The 22,698-nt window shown below is 40.7% G+C and overlaps 1 protein-coding gene across 4 annotated transcripts in view; it reads left to right on the forward strand.

Moving 5' to 3' along the window:
• The window catches only part of ZFAND3 (zinc finger AN1-type containing 3), a 281,926-nt gene extending 259,459 nt beyond the window's left edge, over positions 1–22,467 (forward strand). For all 4 annotated transcript variants that reach the window (XM_025186351.2, XM_025186352.2, XM_006126534.4 and 1 more), the window contains one exon: positions 19,304–22,467. In XM_025186351.2, the coding sequence (XP_025042136.1) occupies positions 19,304–19,458 (155 nt within the window). In that variant the 3' untranslated portion in view covers positions 19,459–22,467. The remainder of the gene's footprint in view (positions 1–19,303) is intronic.
• Positions 22,468–22,698: the final 231 nt, after the last annotated feature.

The raw sequence follows: 22,698 nt of genomic DNA on the forward strand, positions 1-22,698 counted from the left end.
TTAATATAAGCTTCCTGCCAAGAGTGTAAGCAACACAGAATTGAGCAGTGGGCCATGTTTGCTCTGCAAATTGAGCTGCCAGTTCAGTGGAGCAAGGTTGCCAACCATGAGCAAATTTGTTGACTATCAAATTTAAAATTAGGGACAGTAAAGTTGTCAGTAAAAATGGCAGCATAAAGTTGAGAATTTTTTTCCAGTGTAAATTTTCCAACTGATTATTTGTAGACTGGATTCATAGTCTTTACCTTAATGATTGATCAGATATATGTGACCATTAACTAAGCTGTACACATTTTCAAAAGTACATTGAAATTATAATAGTCTAAATCATACAAACAATTTGTATAGAAAATGTTGCTCAGTTTTATGGCAGTTATTTTGCCACACAGCAGATGAATATTTACAACTAGTAAACTGTTTTAGTCACTAAAAATTGATTCCTGGTACCACTTGATTTTTAAAGCCAAACCTTAAAAGCCTGTAGAGGTCTTTGTTAACAGTGTTGGATTAACAGTGGCTTTCTGGAGTAGTATAAAAATACAGAAAACTGAGCTGAGCTTTTCTCCTCTGCTAAAAATCTCTTAAAAGACTTACGAGGTTGGCTTAGGGGATTGGCAGTAATGGGATTTCACCTCTCTCTCCATTTCAAAGCCAGCCCTGGTCAGCAGTAACAGAAAAATTACTACCATCTGCTGGCTTTTCCGTGGTCTCTGAGTGAAATGAATTAGTGTTCTTAGTTCAGTTTCTAGTGGACGTACTTGTTCATATCCCAAACTCTCTCCACCCCCATCCTCACCCATAACAAGTGTCACTAATTAACATTCTGTTGGCAGTCTGGGTAGAAGTGGAGGCTGAATAGGCCATTGAAATTAAGCTTCCTTTTAGACCTTAGTGATAGTCCCTTATACTACTGTTGCCCTTCCCTGTCCAATATTTTTTCTGTCATTAAAAGCCTATAGTCTCCCTGATTGTCAATCCTGACTCTAACCTTAAAAAATGGAAGAAATGGGAAAACCTTCCATTTAAGGCCATGGAAATAAGCACTAATTTGAAACAAGGTTGTAGAAAAAGTTGCATATAAGGAATTTTCTCACTTTTATGGACAGAAATGACATGACTATTAAAGACCTCTTTTATAATCCATATTTTGGTAAAACATGGCTCCCATGGTTATAACCTTTTTCTGACTTCATAGAGGAGAGAAAATACCCTTTACAATATGCTTGCATTACAATGGTTTGACTGTGTTTAAAGCCATGATTTTTGTTGTGCACTTGGAACAATAAGGCTGGTATTGTATTCTGATATATAAAACAAGAAAACAAGCTGACCTGAAGAGTAATGAGTTTTCTGGACTGCCTGGGTAGAGATTTAGTAGTGACTCCCAAATGGCAGTCTTTCTACACCCCTCCCCATTTTCATTGCCCTTTTCAGAACCGATGTCTGATAGCAAAAGCTAAATGTACTTTGTCATTCAAGTGCAACTTTATTTCTGCATGACACTGGCAGGTTAAAGTCTGTCCAGTCTGGGCTGGAAGGATGATCACTGACTTGTGGTTTTAGAGTAATAGGGTTATAAAAGGAAAGTAGAGTATGGGTACACTTGTTCTTTTTAAAAATAACAGACACAAAACAATACGCATCTGGTTTGCATTTCCAGTGTTTTATGTGTTTATGAATCTGTCTACTTTTTGTTTCTCGGATTCAATTGCTATTGTTGTCTATCAGAATGGGAATGTGAAATCTGGATTACCTATTTAAACATTGGGCTAGAAGAATGTGTGTTTAGGTTGAATACAGATGTCATGTATTCAACCTAATGCAAACTTATTGTCGGGATGCTACCACATCTTTCTGATGGCCTGCTTAGTGTTTTTCTCAACATAGTAATGATACAGTTGAGGTAGGCGATAGGGAATATGCATGTAAACTAAAAGATAATGTAATTTTGGTAAGAAAGCCATTACAAGTTAAACCTCTCTAATCTGTCTCACTCTGGTCTGACAACATCCATGGTCCAGCATGCTTTTAGCCAGCCAGGTGTCTGTATATCATGGGTGGGTCCACATTTACTGTGGTCCCATAAAGTTTGTTTACAGCGACGAGTCCTGGCTCTCAATGTTCTGTGTTGTTGTTTAGCTCTAATTTACCCCTAAATATCTCCTAACCTCCTAGTAAGATGTGGAAGTGTTGGTAAGGCTGCTAGACAACATTGACCTGGTTCAGCACTGTTTAGGTCCAGAGCAGTGGTCCCCAACGTTGCGTGGCTGCTGGGCGCCTGGGGGCGGAGCCGCTCACATGCCAGGCATCCGGGGGCAGGGCCACACTCACACTGTGCTTCCGGGGGCGGGGCCACGCATGCGCCGCACACCTGGGGCCGGGGCCACCCACGAGCCATGCGCCCAGGGTCGGCACTGCGCGTGCGCCGCGCGCCTGGGGCAGGGGCCAGCAACGCACCCCGGGCCGGCACCGTGCATGGGCTGCGTGCCCAGGGCCGCCCACAAGCCACGTGCCCCAGGCCGGCACCGCACATGTGCCCCGAGGCCGGGGCTGGGACCGCTCACGCCCCGGGCCAGCCCTGCACATGTGCCGCGTGCCAGGGGCGGGGCCAGCCCAGATGTTTCAGCGGGCGCACATAAATGCCCCGGCGGGCGCCATGGTGCCCGCGGGCACCGCGTTGGGGACAACTGGTCCAGAGGGTGCTGGACTAGAGAGATTCAACCTGGATTTGTATTTCCTACTCAGCAGGAGAGGTTTACACTTAAAGTAAGCTTAATCATGGGAAAAAAATGTGAGACTTTCTAATTTCAACTCTGAGGATTATTCTGTAGCTTTGAGTAAGTCATTTGCTCAGTCTGACAGTTTGCCTTATCTGAATAGAGCTGGGAGCCCTGGATCCTACCTTGAGACTCCTGAGTCACTCATGGTCTGGTCTGAAGGTAATGGGCTATATCAATTGTTTACAGTCAGTTCCAGATTGATCTGAGTCACTTGTGGCTCCCAGAGGCTTCCAGACTCCCAGCTTCTTGTCAGTCAACTAAGACTGATGAGATGCCAGGAGCGGAGAAGCCCTGGAAGCGGTTTCTGAGCAGGGAGTGTGAGTTTGGGTTCAGGCATATGTGTGACTTTGGTCACATGTGAGCCAGCAAGGGCTGGAAGTACAGTGTAAACTCAGCTTCCTTCTCAGAGAGGGGAAGAAATGACTTTACATCATTGTACAGCTCTTTTTCATACCTAGACAGTACAAATGTGCTTCTGAATGGAGCTCCATCCAGCCCCCTTCTGTCAGAAGAAAGAGGATACTATGATGTATATTGTAAAGTAGGGTGCAGGAGGAAAAATCTCAGTGGCACTTAGAGTCCCCTAAACTGGAGAGGAGAACAGAACATAAAATGGATTGCACTGACTTTTTAGCCTAAATTTAGAGCTTTTTGTCTCTGTGCTTTGGTCAGGAGTTCTGACTATTGTCAACGGATTAATCAATTTACAGCAACAGCTGTAGACAGCTATTTAATTCAGGGCATAAATAATCTAATTGAGACTGTGTTGCAAGTTAAAGCACTGGAGTCATGGTAGGCACGGGAAGGTCTGAGGTCAGAATACATGAAGAAGCCAGATAAATGCCCTGATTTATGTACCTTGCACAGTGCTTCAGCATAGAATCTTGTCATGATTTATTCTAGCTCTTTAATGACCTTATCTGATTTCCATTTTCATTAGGTTGAAAAAAGCAGAAGGTACATACACTTTATCAGATCACCTACTATTGCTTGCTTGTTTTAATTAAATTATTGGACACACTTTAGCTTGTAACTAAAGCCTCAACTTCTTGGAGGAGTGTATTAGTATAGATGAACTTGATGTGCAGAGACTTTGAGAAGTATCAGAGGGGTAGCTGTATTAGTTTGAATCTGCAGGTATGAATACTAAGTATGAGAAGTATGAATACTAAATCAGAGTCATTACATGGTATGAAATGTTCTAAACCCAAAAACCCTTAACTTAGTGCCCCAATGCAGATGCTTTGGTGGCTGTGTTCCATTTTAATTTTCTCGAGAGGTGTGGGTTTGTTTTTTTTTTTTTAAGAATTCATGCTATTTACTCAAAACTCAAAGCTTCTGGCACATAGTGATTGCTCCTCTAGATGCAAACCCCTGTAATATCAGAGCACTACCAATTCACAGCCATAGACTTCAAAGGCAGACAGGGCCACCCGATTACCTAAACTGACCTTCTGTATACGACAGGCCACCTGTACCACCCAGCACCTAAAGAGAAAACCCAACACCCATAATTAGAGCCCACAGGAAACTAAACTACTATGTGCCCCAGGCAGAGAATAGGCGGTATCAAGATATTCCAGTGCCCAAAGCCCCTGCAGTGGTGGGGAAATAAATAAGTGAGCAAGAGGTGCCAGGATTCTCTGGGAAACCTGCACCCGCATGCTGGAAAGGAAGATGAAAAGCCTGAATGCCCCCCCACAGGGGAGGGGGAAATTCCATCCTAACCCCACATACAGTGATCAGTTAAAACAAAATACAGGACTATGTAGCACTTTAAGGACTAACAAGATGGTTTATTAAATGATAAGCTCATCATCTAATAAACCATCTTGTTAGTCTTTAAAGTGCTATATAATCCTGTAGTTTGTTTCAGCTACACCAGACTAACACGGCTACATTTCTATCAGTGATCAGTTAGGCGCTGAGCACGTGAGTAGGAACCTACCTACCAGGCACATCTCAGAGGGAGGATGCTTGGTGCTACCTCAGACCCCTCATACTTGCCAGTGTTTCAGAAGGAGATTTTTAAAAATCCCTCCCAGTGTATTATGAGGTAAATCCCTTCATGGCTAGCTTGAAACCCTGAAAGATGAACTTTTTGGAACATAAGACGTAAACCAGAATCAAGTCCCAGGGCTGTTGAGCCTGCCCTCATCCATCACACAATTACACTCATGAATTTGACCCATTCTATCTCCAAACTCAGTTGTTTGCCAGCCTATTGTTCCAGAACCTCCCCCCTCTAACGATTAGAAACCTTCCTGAGTTTGTTCATGGACAGTTTATAGCCATATGTTCTTTTGCCAACATTGTTCTTTTGCGTAAATGACTCTTCACTCTCCCTGGTATTTGTCACCCAATGTGTTGATTTGGAGCAATTGTATCTCTTTCAGCCTTCTTTTTTTTCTAGGCTAAACAAGCCAAGCTTTTCTAGTCTTGTTTCATAAAAGGGTCTCCATTCCCTTGAATATTCTTATAACTCTTCTCTACATCTGTTCCAGTTTGAATTCCCTGCATTGAACATGTATGACCAGAATTGTATACAATACTCCAAATGAGGTTTTACTAGTGGCTTGTAAAATGGCATTAGTACTTGAAATGCCTCATCACCTGCCCTCACCTGACCCTTTTTCACAGGGTCATTGTAGTCATCCTGAGATCAAGCCTCCTACTCGGGTCTAGAGTGCGTAAATAGCAAGTATGGAAAAATCAGAATCGGGGGGCAATATTATGTGCCTATATAAGACAAGCACCCCAAATATCAGGACTGTCCCTATAAAATTGGGACATCTGGTCACCCTACTCATGTCTCTCCTCTTCTCTGTTGCATCCAATTGATGACTCTCTAGCAAGTAACAGAAATGATTAGACTCTAAACACGTGACCTTGCACTTCTTACTATAGACAGATTCATTACAAGATCCTTGAATTTCAGCCCATTTGTGTCACTCCAGTCTTCAGTGTTATCCTGACCATCCTGAATAATAATCCAATCTTCCTCCCAATTTTTGTATCAATAACGAATTTCATTAGTTTGTTCCTACCTTTTGTTCCAAGATAATTCATAAAAATATTGACTGAAATTGGTCCCTAGACGACTTATATGGGGAAGTCCACTAACTGTCTCCAACCAGTCTAATAATTGACCTTTCAGTACAACCTCATTACCTTCTTCCCTTCAGGTATTTCCTTATCCACCTTAAAATTCTTGTACTGGTCTCCACCTTCCCTAATTTGCCTAATAATTTCTCATGTGGTACCCTGTTAAATGCTTCACTTTAAGTCCAAGTATATTATATCTCCTGCACACCCTTATCTCAGGAAATAAGTTATTTTGAAGGAACTGGTATGATCTACTTCTGGTAAACCCAAGTTGCATTACATCGCCTTTACTATTCATCGCCATGAATCGAATTATTCTTTCCTTCACAATTTGTTCTACGCCCTTCCATATTACTGAGATCAGACTAATAAGTTTGTAATTGCCTGGATCATGTCCCCCTTCCCTCTCCTCCCATAGTATAGGCATAGCTAAGAGTAGCTTTCCTCTAGTTATTTGATGCTGTCACCAAATAGACAGATTTATTACAGATCCTTGCTATCGGACAGCAATCTCATATGCCGCTTCTGACAGTATTCTGGGGTAGAAGTTATCCAGGCCCCTGATCTGAGTTGCATTAAGCTCTTCAGGTTTTTCCTCCACCTGATTTATGGTAATTTTCATTTCCAGATGCTCATTTCCATTAGCCATTTTGTCTTCATGCCTGTTTTCCATATTATCATCTTTATTGAAATCGGAGGCAAAGTATTCATTTAGTTTTTGGGCTATACCTAGATTATCTTTAATCTTCTTCCCAACCATACTGCATAGCATCCCAACTTCATCCATCCTTATTCTTTTTTTATTTAGTTGACTTTTAGCAAGTCTCACTTTATTTCTAACTTTTCTAATATCCACAATGTAGCTTTCTTTGCTCATTAGCCCCTTTTTCCGTTCCAAATAGGCTCTCTGCTTACTTCTAATAACCTTTTTGAGGTGATTGTTCATCCAGTTGGGTCTGGAGCTTTTCTCTACAAGTTTTTCTCCTTGTTATGCAAATTTCAGATTTTTATACAATTAGAACTACTGGACTGTCACACTACAGTTGTCCTTCCATGGAAGATTTTTTTAAAAAGTAACACATTGCTGTTGCAAAATTGGGATGAATCCTCTTCTGGTGAATCCTCTCTGGCCTGCAGTTTGGATCAATTCTCCTGTATCCTAAAGTCTGCAGCCTCCTTCAAACGGTAGAGGTGAGAGCGTGAGTAGACATACAGGGCTCGTCTACATTGGCCCCTTTTCCGGAAGGGGCATGTTAATTTCAGAGGTCGTAATAGGGAAATCCGCGGGGGATTTAAATATCCCCCGCGGCATTTAAATAAAAATGTCCGCCGCTTTTTTCCGGCTTTTAGAAAAGCCGGAAAGAGCGTCTACACTGGCCCCGATCCTCCGGAAAAAAAGCCCTTGTCCGGAGGATCTTATTCCTACTTCAAAGTAGGAATAAGATCCTCCGGAAAAGGGCGCTTTTTCCAGAGGATCGGGGCCAGTGTAGACGCTCTTTTCCGGCTTTTCTAAAAGCCGGAAAAAAGCGGAGGACATTTTTATTTAAATGCCGCGGGGGATATTTAAATCCCCCGCGGATTTCCCTATTACGACCTCTGAAATTAACATGCCCCTTCCGGAAAAGGGGCCAATGTAGACGTAGCCACAGTGTAACAGAAATGCTAAATCCGCAAACACTGGAATATAAGCATCCGTGTGATTAACACAAAGATGACATGAGCCCATCTGAATTTAGTGATGCAATCTAACAGGTGTCTTGAATAAGTTACAGCTCTTTACACACTTAATTCAGCTCTGGCTCTTTAATTTTTAACATGGTTTCCCTCAGTAAGTTGTTTGTGCCTTGAAGCTGATTAGCTGTCCACTACTGACACTCAACCCCTGCTAGAGCTTCTGTGATTAGGTTTGAATATTTTAATGTAATAAGAATATATTTGTATGAATTTTAATCAGCTTTTAGCTTTTAAGTGGTATTTTTCCTATTTACTAATACAGTACGTGATTTAGAAAAATAAAATGTCGATGTATGTAAAATGTAATTATTTTTCTCTCCCCTGCAACCCTTCCTATGTTTTTCCTCCCAGCTTAAACTGGTCTCTGAGACAGGCACTCTCTATTTACATGAATTACTTTAGGGCATCCTGTAGAATGAGGCCTTGATCCTGAGTGAAGCCTCTGTATGTTACTGTAATAGGAATATTAATAATAAGGAATGACTAAATGTCAAAGTTGACCTTCTCACAAAGAGCTCCAATTACCATTCAAAGGTAGGGATGGTGTATTTACCAAATTGACCTGGTAACGGAGGGTTCTTTCATACTAAGAAGTAACTTTCCAAGAACCTCAGCTTTACTACTCTAGTTCTCTCTATGAACATTAAAAGCTCTGTGATGTGTAGATGTTTAATGGTACAAAAGCAACTCCCTGAACATACTAGGCATTTTCTGTGCGTTTTCTTGTAAAATCTTTTTTCCTCTGTGGACATGTTTTTCTCAAAGAAGCAAGAAATGTCTCCCTGGCAGCACTTTTTTTCTTATTCCCTGAGGTTAGGGAGTAAAATTAGAAACTTACATAGAACCACTTTGAGGATTTGTTAATATGGATGACAAGAAATTCAGCGTGTGCTCTGTTCTCATACAGTATAAATTCTGTTCACAGCTCATGTCACGTTCAATGTAGAAGTGAAGAGATAAGATAAATAGGAAAGTGGATCTGAAATTAATACAAATCGGGATACTAGGTAGTTTGCAGATATGTGGGGCAAATCTCTCTCTCTCATGCTCTGTAAGGCAGCCCCTAGTCTTATTGTCTTCAAGAAAATAGACACTTTGAAACACTGGCTATACGTGACTCAACTTGGAATTACAGAGTCTCTGTCTCAGAGTCTATAAAAGATTCCTGCAGAATTTTTAACCATACCTGTTCAATGGCTACTACAGGATTAAGGTGATATCCCATCTCCTGTGTGGAGAAGCTCTCCCATTCATTCCTATGGCAGCCTTGCACTGATAGATTTTTGTCTCTCTGTGTAGTTGTGTATATTGGCTTAGGCCCTATTTGCAGGAGAGAAGGAACACAGAAGGGAAACATACTTTTCTTTCTCATGAGCCTCTTCACCCCTCGCTCTTACACACCATTAAGGGTATCCAAAAAGACACATGTTCTATCCAGCATCAAAACTGCAAAGTGAATTAACAGCACCTCTATCCTGAGGCTCTGAGGCATAAACTTCTAGTTTGCATAATTGATGTCATGGAATGATATGTTTGCCATATGAATCCATAATGAGACTTGTTTGCCTGCAACTTAGTGGTGCTCTGATCCTAAAGCATGAGTGGGAAGACTCAGAGAAACATTTTGATGTATCTTATGCTATCTGATGTCTCCCCCTTTTCCTGCTTTCAGTTCAGTTATCACTTTTGTTGGTATCGTCTAGTAAGCATTCAGTTGAAAAGGACATCTTTAAAAAGACAGGGAAAGGCTAGCTATAGTGGTTATAGGAGACTGTGGAATAAACACGGTCATCAAAACATTTGTGCCCATCTGTTGTTGCTGTGTTTCCTGAGCATTTGCAGCTGTGTGTGTGTCTGTCAGAGAGGGGAATTAACTTGGGATCACTTGATAAGTTCTATGGCACTTTGTATTAATATCTAGGAACTCTAATGTCTAGCACCAAGACATTAACACTTCCCCTTTTCTCCTCTTGGAACAGAAATGATAGAAGGAACATGTCACCGTGTGTGGCAAAAACGGCAATGGGCCATTTCCCCTGGAATTTTTAAAAATACATTAATTTGGATAAAAAGGTTTACCATATGACTTGTCTCTCTTCGTTCTTGGGAGAGGGAAGTGACGAGACTCCCAGCAAAAGTTTGTTGACAACAGAAACGTTACCTCCTTCCCTAGCACTTACTCAGAGTCCCTGCCATTTATAAAGTTAGGGGAAACAAGAAATTAGTTTGGCTCATTTATTTCCAAAGGTCAGTTTTTTGGTGGCTTGTTGGAATTTGTGGGAGTGGGTTTCCCCCTTTTTGTAAATGTCATTAAAATTAAATGTTACTAGAATGGTTCAGTGAAAACAGGCCTTACCAGCACAGAACAATTCCCTCAGAAGAGAGGAAAAAAGGTAATTATAGTTTGTGCAAGAAGGAAACTGTCTGGAAGGAGAACAATAAAACATGTCAGCAGAAGAGAGTATTTTTTTAAACTTTAAAGTGACAGTGTGTACACACTGCATTGGGAGCTTCATTAAGCTGGACTGTAACACAATTTTATTTGTTTCCATTGTTGGCTGCTCTTTTATAGCAGTTTGACAGTGAGTATCAGGGGAATAAACTGGATCACAATGGAATTTATAGAGGAAGAGTTTCTACTCTAAACAAGTCTCTAAAATATTTGCTTTGTATCTTGTAGCTATTTGTTCTATTTTTACACTTGTCTTATGTCCCATTTTTCCTTTCCCTGAAAAACCAGCAGATTACACTTATTTTAGGATTGCCCTAATGTTTAATAGCTTTAAAGTCAATAATATCTTTTGTAACAAATGAAGTCCTCTTTCCCTTTGGAAGGGGAGAGTTGCATAAACACAATGCTTTGGGAATTACAGTAACCTTGTTATGAATGATGTCTAATTATTTTAAACAGTGCAGAAGCATTTTGTATCCTCAGTAGGAGGTAAGCTCTTCTCTACTTACTGATTTTTCTGCCTCCACATATATTATACTGGGTAACAGGCCAGTCATTTCCAGCCATGTAGAGTAAATTTAATTCTTTCTCTGAGGCATGTAGAGCCCAGGAATGGAAGGGAATGTAAAACACATCTATTTTACTCATGGAATACCTGCAGCTTCTTTGCCCTGCCATAGGCTTGATTAAATAAAATGTATTAAGATGCTTTAATATATCTCTGTTACAAATTCTGCCTTGGGCACTGGGTCAGTAGACACAATGTAATTCAGGTATTTTTGCTGGCAGAGTATGAACTACTAATTCTTTCCTGCAAACCATCGACTATAGCCATCTCCTGTTAGACATGTACTTACAAATGAGCTCTCTGGCCTCCTACTTGTCCAGATCTTCTAGGAGTTTCTAGCTCACTGAAGAGATTGAGCAGAAATGTATTTTGTATTTTAGAGTTCTTGATATATATGCTTCCATTACCATTGAACCATGAAATATGTCTCTGTGGGTAGGAATTTTCATCTGTCTGTCAAAAACTTTGCTCCGGTAAAACAAAGCTGCTGTGCAAGGTGATTACTGGAGAAGAAAATGTGATCTCTCAGGTAGCTAGGACCAATTCTGTGCAGTTTCAGAATCAGTACAGTGACTGGGTGCCAGTTTAGGGAGTGACAGTTGGAGGAGTTTGTCTCTGGTAACTCGTTAGTAGGTATTATGAACCACCAGTGGTTTCTTTGGTGCATCTAATAAAGTCCAAGGCTGGCAGAGATCGTTGTGATAATCTTAACAGATCTCCTGCATAACATAGGCCTTAGAACTTCCTCAAAATAATTTCTAAATACCATTTTTAGAAAAATATCCTATCTTGATTTAAAAATTGTGTGGTGGAGAATCCACCATGACCTTAGGCAAGATTGGTTAATTAGTCTCACTTTAAAATGTGTATCTGAGTTCTTCTGGTCTGAATTTTTCTAGCTTCTTCTAGCTACTTGATCCTATTATATCTTTCTCTAGTAGACTGAAGAATCCTTTGTTAAATATTTATTCCCCATTTAGATATTTTATAGACTGTAATCAAGTCAACCTAATGTGCAGCAGAAAGCCAAAAATGCCTCCAGTACCACCTCTCTTCTATGTTAATTTGCTGGGGAAAGGATAGGATAATCAGCTGTGACACTATATTTTACATGAGAAAGCTCACTTCCTTCCTCCCAGTCATTTCCTCCCCTGACAGGAGAAGGGAAGAGAAGTTATGAAAGGTGGTCATTTGTTGGGAGCAAAAAGATGCTTTCAATGGTTGATCTTGTTTGCTAATTTGAGGGATTACATGAGATAGAATTGCTGCAGTTTCGCTTTAAAGAGAGTTTTGAGTTAAGTCAAGAACATCTACAGTGGCTAAACAATCACTTTGATTCTGTATAAACCTAATTGGGGATAAGATGGGGAAGGGGTTAAAAAGGAGTTGGCCTATAATGTTTGTCATCTTTTCAAGAGCTCAGCGCATAGCAATTCCCATTTGTCTTTAGATACCGAAAGGGAGTGGAGCTGTCTCAATCTGGCTCTAGATATAAGTGCTGAACATGTTTGAAAAGCCATTCCGATAAGCCTTAGCAAAGATTGTGTGTGTGAATAAACTATAATGCTTCTCAAACAGCTCTTGATGCGCCAACTTTTTGCATACTTATGATCTGCACATGCACACGCGTTTACTGTCTGCCAATATAAGTAGGTCTAAAAACAAGTACTGTAGTCCTGTAATTTTGGTATTTCAAGCATATTTCCTGCAGTTATTTTAATCTCTGTTTCTGCATTATATACTTGCACATAATCTTTCTATAGCAGTCTACAAAAACACACACAAACGCATCCCTAGACTATACTGCACTTCGGTATGCAATGCAATTTTTGCAGTAGCTTCATCTCTAACGTTTCTAGGTATTTTTAGGTTCTCCTTGAACCTCTGTTGATTAGAATTTCAAAGCAGCAGAAAAGTGTAAAATTTCTTGCAAGATAGGTGAAAGAAGCCAGAAAATACGAAGCAGAATTCTGCACAGGAATAAGTCTGTGGCTTTATTAGATCACTTTTGCAGAGACTCCAAATAGAGTATCTGTGAGGAAACAAGTATGTTGTTAATTAAAATTTGGAAGTGGCGTGAGCTGCAAAATCTGGCAGCTTTGAACTTGTGCCTTTCTCATTCTGGAATAGCTGACAAATCTCAGCACTAGTGTGAAACTAGGACTGAATTTAAAACATCAAGAGCTCTGACTTTGGCTGTGAAACTTGACTTTGCTTCCATATACCTACCAGGGAAGCTTTCCCATCAAAAGCTGTTAGGAGGGTCAATGTTGAATATGTATGGAAGAGAGAGAGACTTTCAGAATGGTTTGTCCATATGGCTATGCTCCCTGGCTGTGTCTAGACTGGCAAGTTTTTCCACAAAATCATCTGCTTTTGTGGAAAAACTTGCCAGCTGTCTACACTGGCCGCTTGAATTTCCGCAAAAGCACTGACGATCTCATGTAAGATTGTCAGTGCTTTTGCGGAAATACTATGCTGCTCCCGTTCGGGCAAAAGTCTTTTTCCGAAAAACTTTTGCGCAAAAGGGCCAGTGTAGACAGCAGAGATTTGTTTTCTGCAAAAAATCCCCAATCACGAAAATGGAGATTGGGGCTTTTTTGCGGAAAAGCGCATCTAGATTGGTCACGGACGCTTTTCCGCAAAAAGTGCTTTTGAGGAAAAGCGTCCTGCCAATCTAGACGCGCTTTTCCGAAAATGCTTTTAACGGAAAACTTTTCCGTTAAAAGCATTTCCGGAAAATCATGCCAGTGTAGACGTAGCCCCTATGCATGACTTTGAAAATTAGCATGTTAACAACAGCCAGTGTTTCAGGAGAGAACTGCTCACTTTCACTTTGACTAGTGAACCAACTCTGAACATTGCTAATTTATGACTCAGAAAATATTGTTACAATTGTTATGGCATTTTACCATCAGGTTCTTTGTCAAATTACACTAAAGAGGTTTTTGCACTTTTGTGAATCTAGGTCTTTAGAAATATTAAAATAAACCCCTACTAATGTAGAGTTTGGGGTTTTGTCTTAATATTGATGGATGAGTCTACAACTGGGCATATTTGCTATGAAAATTTAGGAATAAGTCTGAACATTTTTCCAATTCCTACCAAAACTAAAGCTTAAAAATGCTGAAAATTGAATAATTAATTATTAAAGGGTAGTTAAGTCATGTATAAATGGCTTTGTTGATAATTTACGCTCTCAATGCACAGTTATGGCACTACATAAATATTTAATAGTAGTCTTTGTTGACACTTGTACTTAAGTATTTTTTTCTGCTAGCTTTCCAAGACGTACTCATGCCCCAAAGAAAGGGTCTATTACTAGAGGACTGAGGTCTCCAAATCTGCGCGCACACAAAAAAAAAACCCCATCAGATAATACCCAGTCCTTCCCGCTGTAGCTTTCAGTTGCTGGCTTGCAAAACTGTTGGCTTGCCATTACACCTGCAGCATCTACTCAACATATGGGGTATGTTCCTGGATTTTCTTTCACCTGAGTTATTCTGACAAGGAAAGGAATTGAATTTTTGATGCCATTTGAGGGAATTAAGAACCCTCCAAAACTTGTTCCTGGCTTTTCTCTACTGAATTACTATGCCATTTGTATTAATTATTCCTAATACTTCACCTATTACTACCATGCTGGAATTTTAGAAACTTGCTCCTTTCAAAACTTGGAAGTTAAAATGCCAAGAAGAATTAAATGTCTCTAGGTTCTTTTGGTAGCTTAGTGGAAACTCCCAGTAGATGTTGTTTTATATTCCCATCCAGTGACATGAACAGTTTCTTACTTAACAGGGACTCGGCACCATTGCACCATCCCTTTCACCATCCGTCTGATGTGATCTCCAATCTTAAGTACATACAGCTGCTTCAGGGACCTCCATCTCATAGATACTTTCTCTAGTAGAGTCCTTAGGAAGGATGATGAGCAGACTTCACAGCTGTACTGTGTTGCCTTACAGACTTGAATCCTGCTTCCTCACCTGAATTGGCATAACTACTGGGGGGGGGTGGGGAGAGAGAGAGAGAGAGAGAGAGAGAGAGAGGTTACATTGGGTGCAGTCGTAGTCCCCAGTGTCCCATTGATCTTTTGAATATTGTAGCAGAAGCTTTGTTTTGATGATGGATTTTGATGAGAGACTAGTTCCTTGCTGCACTTAAAAGATCCTACAAAGGTATTAATGCCTACAGTATACCTTTCTGCAATGCTGCATTACGTAATTGTAGACTAGAGCGTACATTTAATAGCGTACTCCTGACATGGAGTGTATCACACTGAGATCTGCCACCTGGAGCTGAAGACTTTCATTTTGCCAAATTTTTGGTATGACACTTCTTTTGCTAAACTAGCCTTAGCTGACAGCTGTTTTTCCCCAGCCAGAAATTATTTCGATTGTTAGTTTGTGTGCTAACAAAGCAATTCTGCATTTCCCTACTAATATCCTGTAGGAGAGACAACCTGTATCCAATATCTTTCAGTAATGAACGTAACAGTAAATATACCACAAGAGCTCATTAATCTAACTCTGCTTTCTAACCAAGAGGGAGCTCTTGTTTCTCAGGAGACCATTTCATCTCTAAATCTGGACTAGATAAGAATAGAGAGAAACATATTGGCCTTTTCTCCTAGTGCACATAAATTAATGGTGTAATTGCTGTCAATTTGACGAGCCTAGGACTAGAATGAGCACTGCTGCACGCAGCTGACTATGTAGTGCCCTCCCTAGTTCCCTCAGCCGGTGGTGTGCAACCCACTGTCTTCCTGGGGGTCACTGACCGCACAGCCGCCAACGGCCAGACCCCAGCCCCCGGCTGCCCGGATCTAAGCGCCACGGCCACCAATGACCAGGCCCAGTTTTGAAAGTTTTATCCCGTACCTATTTAAAAAGGCTGTGTTTGCACTGCCACTTTCAGTGCTAAAACTTTATTCATTCAGGGCTGTGAAAAAACTCACCCTTAGCAATAAGTTTTAGTGCTGAAAAGTGCCTGTGTAGACAGTGCTTTCTTGTCAGGAGCAGTATTTCCTCTAAGCACAGTAATCAGCCCCGCCCAGGAGGTGCCTCTGTAAAGCTGTGCTGCCCTGCAGCTGAGAGGGAACATTGGTCAGAAGTTTGCACTGCTCTTTTGGGGGAAGAGGGTGGCTTATTGCTGAGAGAGTTCTGCCCCAGGGGGGGGGGGGGGGGGAGAGGGGGTAGCGACTACACTGCATGGCAGTGTTGTAACATGGGCAGTGTAGACATGCCCAAGAAAAAGCTAATAGTATAAAATCTTGTCTTAAGTATAGTGTTAAAAATCCTGTATTGGATATTGATTTTTTTTTAAATGCTGGACTTTTTATTTATTTATTCAGTTGTAGGCATTATTGCTATTCTGCATGAGCAATCTGTACATTTTCCATATGAGTTTTAAGGCATTTCTCTCACTTGCATGTGTTTGTAAAAAGCAAAAGCCCTGGCAGTAAGACAGCTGACAGTTTTGCTCATTCATTGTCCCCCCCTTCCCCCCCCCCCCCCCCCACTGGCATAGTGTGAATCTAAATTAACAGAATATACTCAAGAAAAGCATCTGGGTGCCTTTTGTGGACAGTTTGATGAATTTCTGCTCAGTGTTCAGCTGCAGTTTAAAAAAAAAAAAGGATGCATGAGGATTGAATTGGAGAAAAATAGAGAAAATGTAGATGGGATACCTTTATCTAGAATACTGCTCACCTCGAAATCGAAAGGGCCGTTGCAGAATTAAAGAGCTCACAGAAGAGTAGTGAGAATGAGTGGTGCTTTGAAAAACTCATGTAGAGTATGAAAAGAATGAGATCGTTTATCTTAGTAAGAGAGAAAAGAAGTAAGACGTGATAGTTAGATAAAACAGTGGTTTAGAGAGGATGGTGTGAAAGCTTCCTTTCTCCCTGCTTCATAATACAAGATCAAGAAAATGAAGCTCAAATGTGACGACATTGAAAACTGATAAAAGGAAATATATTTTCAGTAAATAATTAGACTCTGGAACTCTCTGCCACAGAATATCACTAATGCCAAGAGTTTTAGCAACATCCAAAAAAGGATTGAACATTTATATGGATGACAAGAATATTCATACCTGTCAGCCAATTATGATTTAAAAAGTGGGAAGGATATGAAACCTCTTATTGCGGGTTTAAACAGATTTCTAACAGGGATCAGGATGAGACTTTCATGGTGACCAGATTATCCCATATCTGTTTACTGCATAATTTCTTGCACTTTCTGTAAAAATTTGTATCAGAGACAGGATACTGGATCTGAAGTCTGATCCACTATAGTAGTTGCGCTATTCCTGTTTTGTCCAGTTGGTACTGGTTCAGCTGTCTGATGGTTTATGGAAATGGGAAATGCCAGTCTCATTTGGAGATGTTCCCCTCCCTATTGTGTACAGGAGAGAATCAGGCAAGTAGCCCATTAAGATGAGACCCCAGGATATTCTTTCTTGAATCATCTTTACGATCTGACCTTGGAAATGCTTGGTACTTACTTGCATATGTCTGCTGTGGATCAGCAATTGACAAGAAATGGGGACAGAGATAGAGATTTTATACCCTAATTGAGTCTGAATCATTGTCTGTTTTGTTAAATAACATCTCTGTTAAGGAAGTTCCATCTTTGTTGCTGGTATTCCTAGGATACATGCTCTGCAGATGACAGGGATTTGAAATAGAGAAATTGAAACTGTGAGCCAAAATAAATCCATCTTGCATTCAAGTTAGTTTTGTAAGAATTATCCCTCATGAGACTTTTTTTTTTTTTTTGCGGGGGGGGAGTCAGTTTTCTTAAGAATCCTACCAGTGTAATCGGTTGGTTCTCCCATTTCTTTAGTAGTTTCTTGCAATACTGTTTTAGAAGCTTGAAATATTTGTGGTATTAATCTGTTCCTAGTGCTTCTGGAGAGGCAGTAGTAAAGTGTTTTTGTGGGCGGCAGAACGTCCTTTGAGGAGGATATTGTTGGCATATACTATATCGTACTACTTTTCAAATGTAGTGGATTATGCCAACCCAGTAGCTGTGTGCTGCTGTTCTGCCATATTGTATCAACCTAGTACTACTTGCCATTATACCACACTTTTCACTTTCAAAGACCGTTAGAAATATGTTTTGCAAAGTCCCTGTGAGACAATTATCCTCATTTTACAGATAGGGAAACTGAGGCATGGAGAGCTGTTCAGAGTTGCCAAGTATCCGTCAAAGCCAATATCTGAAGGCAACATTTTCTCATACACACTCTAATGTTCAGCCTACATCCCCAATGTTCAGTCTCCCTAGATTGAAAAAAGCTGGGTGCTGACGAGGCTTCATTCTTCACCTTTGAAAATTAAGGTGCCTTTTATTTTTGAACTGCAAGGCTCTGGATGACTTGATGATATTAGGTAGCTTGTAGAGGAAGAGAGAGAGAAGACTGGCACGCAACCAAAAGGATAACAGCACAACACAGCAGCATGAGGACGGAGAATCCATCGAGGCTCTGACAGTGAGAGAAGACACTTTAGCAAAGAAATTGGCATTCAGTACAACTGGTTTCAAAACTGGATTGGAACTTGGGCTCTTTTCCCAGTTCAGTCACAGGGTTGGTGGTGGTAATGTTGTCAAAATTTTCAAAAATAACTTCTGATCTTGAGTACCTTGGTACTGATCTGAGGAAGTGGGTCTGGCCCACGAAAGCTCATCACCTAATAAACCATCTTGTTAGTCTTTAAAGTGCTGCATAGTCCTCTCTTTGGTGTTTTGGTCCCCAACCTGAGACACCATGGACACATGCTCAGCAGTCATAACTATAAAGTCAAAGGAGGCTGAGGATAGTCAATGCCTTTGAAAATCAGATGCTAGGTATTTCCAGATGGGCACCTAAAACCAGACACTGATTTAGAAAATTTAGTTTTATTCTGTCTCATTAGTAAAATAGGAATCTTCCTTCACCAGAAGTGAGTTGCAAGCATAAATTACTAATCTATGAGTTGAACTCAGATATGCTGATAAATTCTGTAAGTGTGGGACCACTTGACCCATGAGGAGAGACTGAGGGATTTGGGCTTATTTAGTTTGCAGAAGAGAAGAGTGAGGGGGGGGATTTGATAGCAGCCTTCAACTTCCTGAAGGGCGGTTCCAAAGAGGATGGAGAGAGGCTGTTCAGTAGTGAGGGATGGCGGAACAAGGAGCAATGGTGGTTACAGTGGGGGAGGTCTAGGTTGGATATTAGGAAAAACTATTTCACTGGGAGGGTGGTGTAGCACTGGGATGGGTTACCCAGAGAGGTGATGGAATCTCCATCCCTAGAGATGTTTTAAGTCCCAGCTTGACAAAGCCCTGGCTGGTTGATTTAGTTGGGGTTGGTCCTGCTTTGGGTAAGGAGCTGGACTCGATGACCTCCTGAGGTCTCTTCCAGCCCTGGGATTCCATGATACTATGATGGCTCTCATTGAATGTCTATGATACAAAACCACACTGAGTTTAAAGTTGTTGATACCAATATTTATTGTGACGATATCCTGAAAACAGATGAAAATGTGAAGTGTTTACTGATATTGAAACCCCACTAATCTACAGCATAATGCTGCTCCCCTGCCCTCCTGGGTGACATACAATTCGGCCACTTCAAGGGAGTTGTTAACACAGTGCATTCTTTCCTTCTCCTTGGCAGGTTACGTGTTCTGTATGTTACATCGCCTGCCTGAACAACATGACTGCACATTTGACCACATGGGACGTGGGCGCGAAGAAGCCATTATGAAAATGGTGAAACTGGACCGGAAAGTAGGGAGATCATGCCAGCGCATCGGCGAAGGGTGTTCCTGAGTGCAAGACTCTGCAACCAAATGCTGTTCTTAGTTCACTAATGTTAGCCTTATTTAGGACAAAGTCAGCCAGACACCTTGTACTGGGCAAGTTTCAGACTACAGCCAATCAGTTTCCTTTCTTTAGCCAACCGTCCTGGTACTGTAGTTTAGGGATTGATGGTGGTTGAAATTGATTTTTGGCTGGTTATGAAGGTGCCTGCTAGCCAATGTATAAAATTAAAACATGAAGAGAAAAATTTTTCGAGCATGGCTAGTGGATTTAAAACACAACAAAACAAAAAATCCAGAGGTTTCTATTGTTGCTGGAGTCTAAAAGCCTTATGCTGGAAACCTTCCAGCTACAGAGTTAAAATAGAAGCCGGTGTGAAAGTTTGTTATGCACACGGCTTTCAGACAAACTGTGTTTAATGTGCAGCCTTTCACCTCTTCATTTCTAGCTAATCCTGAAGAAGTGAAACTCCACTAAGAGCAGTCATGGTAGCCGCGATGCCCAGAGGACCTGACTTGTCACCCGTGCCTTCTTCACGCGTGGCTTTTGAGGTTAGGCAATGTCACCAGCATCAGGGATTCTGTTGGGGAGGGAACATCTTTCTGGTTCTTCCCAGGAAGCCAAAAAGAAAGGAGGGCAGATTCTTACAAAAACATTTATATCTAACTTGCTGCAGAGAACCTGTTTTTCTTCATTTAAATTACAGTGATCTCGCTTCAAAGCTGGATCCATCTTAGAGCAGTAAACAGCATACATTCTCTACATGGCATCCACAGAATTTCTAAACGTTGTCTGACTAGATTCCACATTTGTTTTGTTTGCTGACCAGTGCTGCCATTCCCACCAGCCGAAATCTGATTGGCTCTGGTTTGCATTTTGCTAAGTGCAGGTATCTGATGATTGATCAAATAAGGCTAATTCACAGCACAGTAGCCAAGGCTGGATTCTACAGACTGACTTTCTGTAGTAGACTTATATATTGGGGTGGGGGGAGGACATTTTGTAGCAAACGGAATTCAGTAACAGTATTGGGGAACAACCAGGAAAGCATCCCTCATCAGCTTGAGTTTTACTCCTCGCTTCCAGAGTGTTAACAAGATAATCAAATGGGCTATGTCAGCCTTGTTTCTATGCAGCTCGATGCTCTCATGAAAATCTCTGCCCGCATATATTGCAAAGCAGGTGTAGCAAGTGAATGTGAAATGCATTACATGGAATAGAACATTTTGGATCTGTGGTTTAGGCATATGTGCTCTTTCACCCGGAGCCACATAGAACTGAACATCACAGATTTTAAAAAAGGAAAAATCAGCATGTCTCCTGCTACAGTTTTATGCAGGTCAAGAAGATTCATGTTGATTTGGCTCAGTCATCCTATATGGATATGGTTCCCTGATCAGAGTTAGGAAAGCATTAACAATCAGGTAGTTTAGTAGGAAAACTGGGAGGGGGGAGGATTTTATATAGTTTTGAAAAATTGGGCTTGTGGAAGACTTCCACGGGGCGAAATAGCATCTTGCCACGCCAAAAGAGATGCGTGTGAGGGGGAGAGCTTAAATAAGTCACCCTCTGTTCCGTATGTGTGAAAGATAAATAATTTCATACAGGCCAAATTAATTAATTTTTAGTTTGGTAGCCAGATAAAAATTGTCTCGTTAGATGGTTCTCTTAAAATACACTTGGCATCAGACTGTATTAGTGTGAATTAACCATGAAGTAAATCAAATGTTCCAATGCAAGCTATGTAACCCAGGCTATTTATTATTCATGATTTTGGAATCAGCAACGAAATTTCCAGCTATATTTTTCAGGAGATAGTCCCGCTCCATCCTCGTGACAGGGCAGTCTGAGGATATTCTTAACATTTGCCACGGAGAGTTTAAAAGCATGGATTTCAGCTGTTGCTGAGATACGCACTTTCTTTTCCTTTAAAATTCTAGCATAGTCGTTGGTGGACATTCTGATTGACACACAACACAAGACTCAGCCGCATTAATACTGATTCTATTTGGCCCTCCTACTCCTCTCTTTAACCCTGTTATAAAGGCACAGTTGGTTTGAAGTGGCTCTTAAGAGAACACTACTCAAAGTTCATGTGGATTATGGGCAATATTCACTTTTTTAAAAAGTGGGGGGAGGGGTTGTTCCTTTGCAGTATCTGTTCTGTGAAGTTTGTTAAACGTAAAGAAAGCTTAAGTTCTTGTATCTTTAAAGAAAATCTTATTTAACCCTTTTGTGTTCTAGATTTACTTACACATGTAGCCTAGAGCTCAGTTTTAGTTTAACATTGTGAAAATATTAAAAGAATCTTGTAACTTTATTCTTTTTCCTCCTGCTAAAACAAAATTAAACCAATCAGACTAAAAGTTTGAATTCCTCTCTGACTATTCCAGCAGGTCATGTTGATCTGCACTGTTTCTGCTGTTTATGAAATGTGAATGGGGGAAACTTCAGCACTGGGCCAGTGATTTCAAATTGTGTTTAAAGTTGTTGGGGAAAGGGCAGTATTTGCTGCCAGTCATTGGAGCTAGCACTTCTGCAGAGTTCACGTTTAGTAATTTCTTTTGTAAGCAAATACAGTTAAATCTACTGTAACCTCATTATTGGGAAATAAAGTTTTGTGAGGTTAGTCACTTTTAGCAAACAAGTTTCTTTGCTCTTAAGTCCCATGCATATGGTGCTGCACTGTTATAGTGGTATGAGAAGTACGGAAATGTCCTCTAAAGTAAATGTTTTTGACAGCTTCTTCACTTGCAGTAGCTGTACTCTGAATGTAAAGTTCCATAGTTAGGACATGTTCGTAATTGGTAATTAGGCGCTAAAGTTAATAGATTGGATCTTGCAATGACTAAAATATGGAACCAGTTGAGCAACAATGGAATGTGTTGAACAAAGAGGCAAAGTCAAACTGGTACTATCAACGTTTATTTTAAATTCAGTTTGGAATGAAATTATGCCTACATCATGGGACATGTACCCCTATTTTTCCCCTCAAATGAACTATACTTTCAAAGATGATTGTGTTTTGTGGTTCTTGCACACCACTTCAGTAATATAGCAAGGTTAATCACAATTAGAGCTATCCCACCTGCTATCAACATACTTCCAAGGAGTGAACCAAGGCTTCAGAAAAGGGGAGATCTCAAGGCAGGCCTACGCTGGGGGGCAATGTCGAACTAAGCTATGGAACTCCAGTTACAAGAATAGTGTAGCTGGAGTCAAAGGTACCTTAGAAAGCGTTGCCGTAGT

The sequence above is a fragment of the Pelodiscus sinensis genome, chromosome 3, assembly GCF_049634645.1.
Source record: "Pelodiscus sinensis isolate JC-2024 chromosome 3, ASM4963464v1, whole genome shotgun sequence".
Classification (NCBI taxonomy): Eukaryota; Metazoa; Chordata; order Testudines; family Trionychidae; genus Pelodiscus; species Pelodiscus sinensis.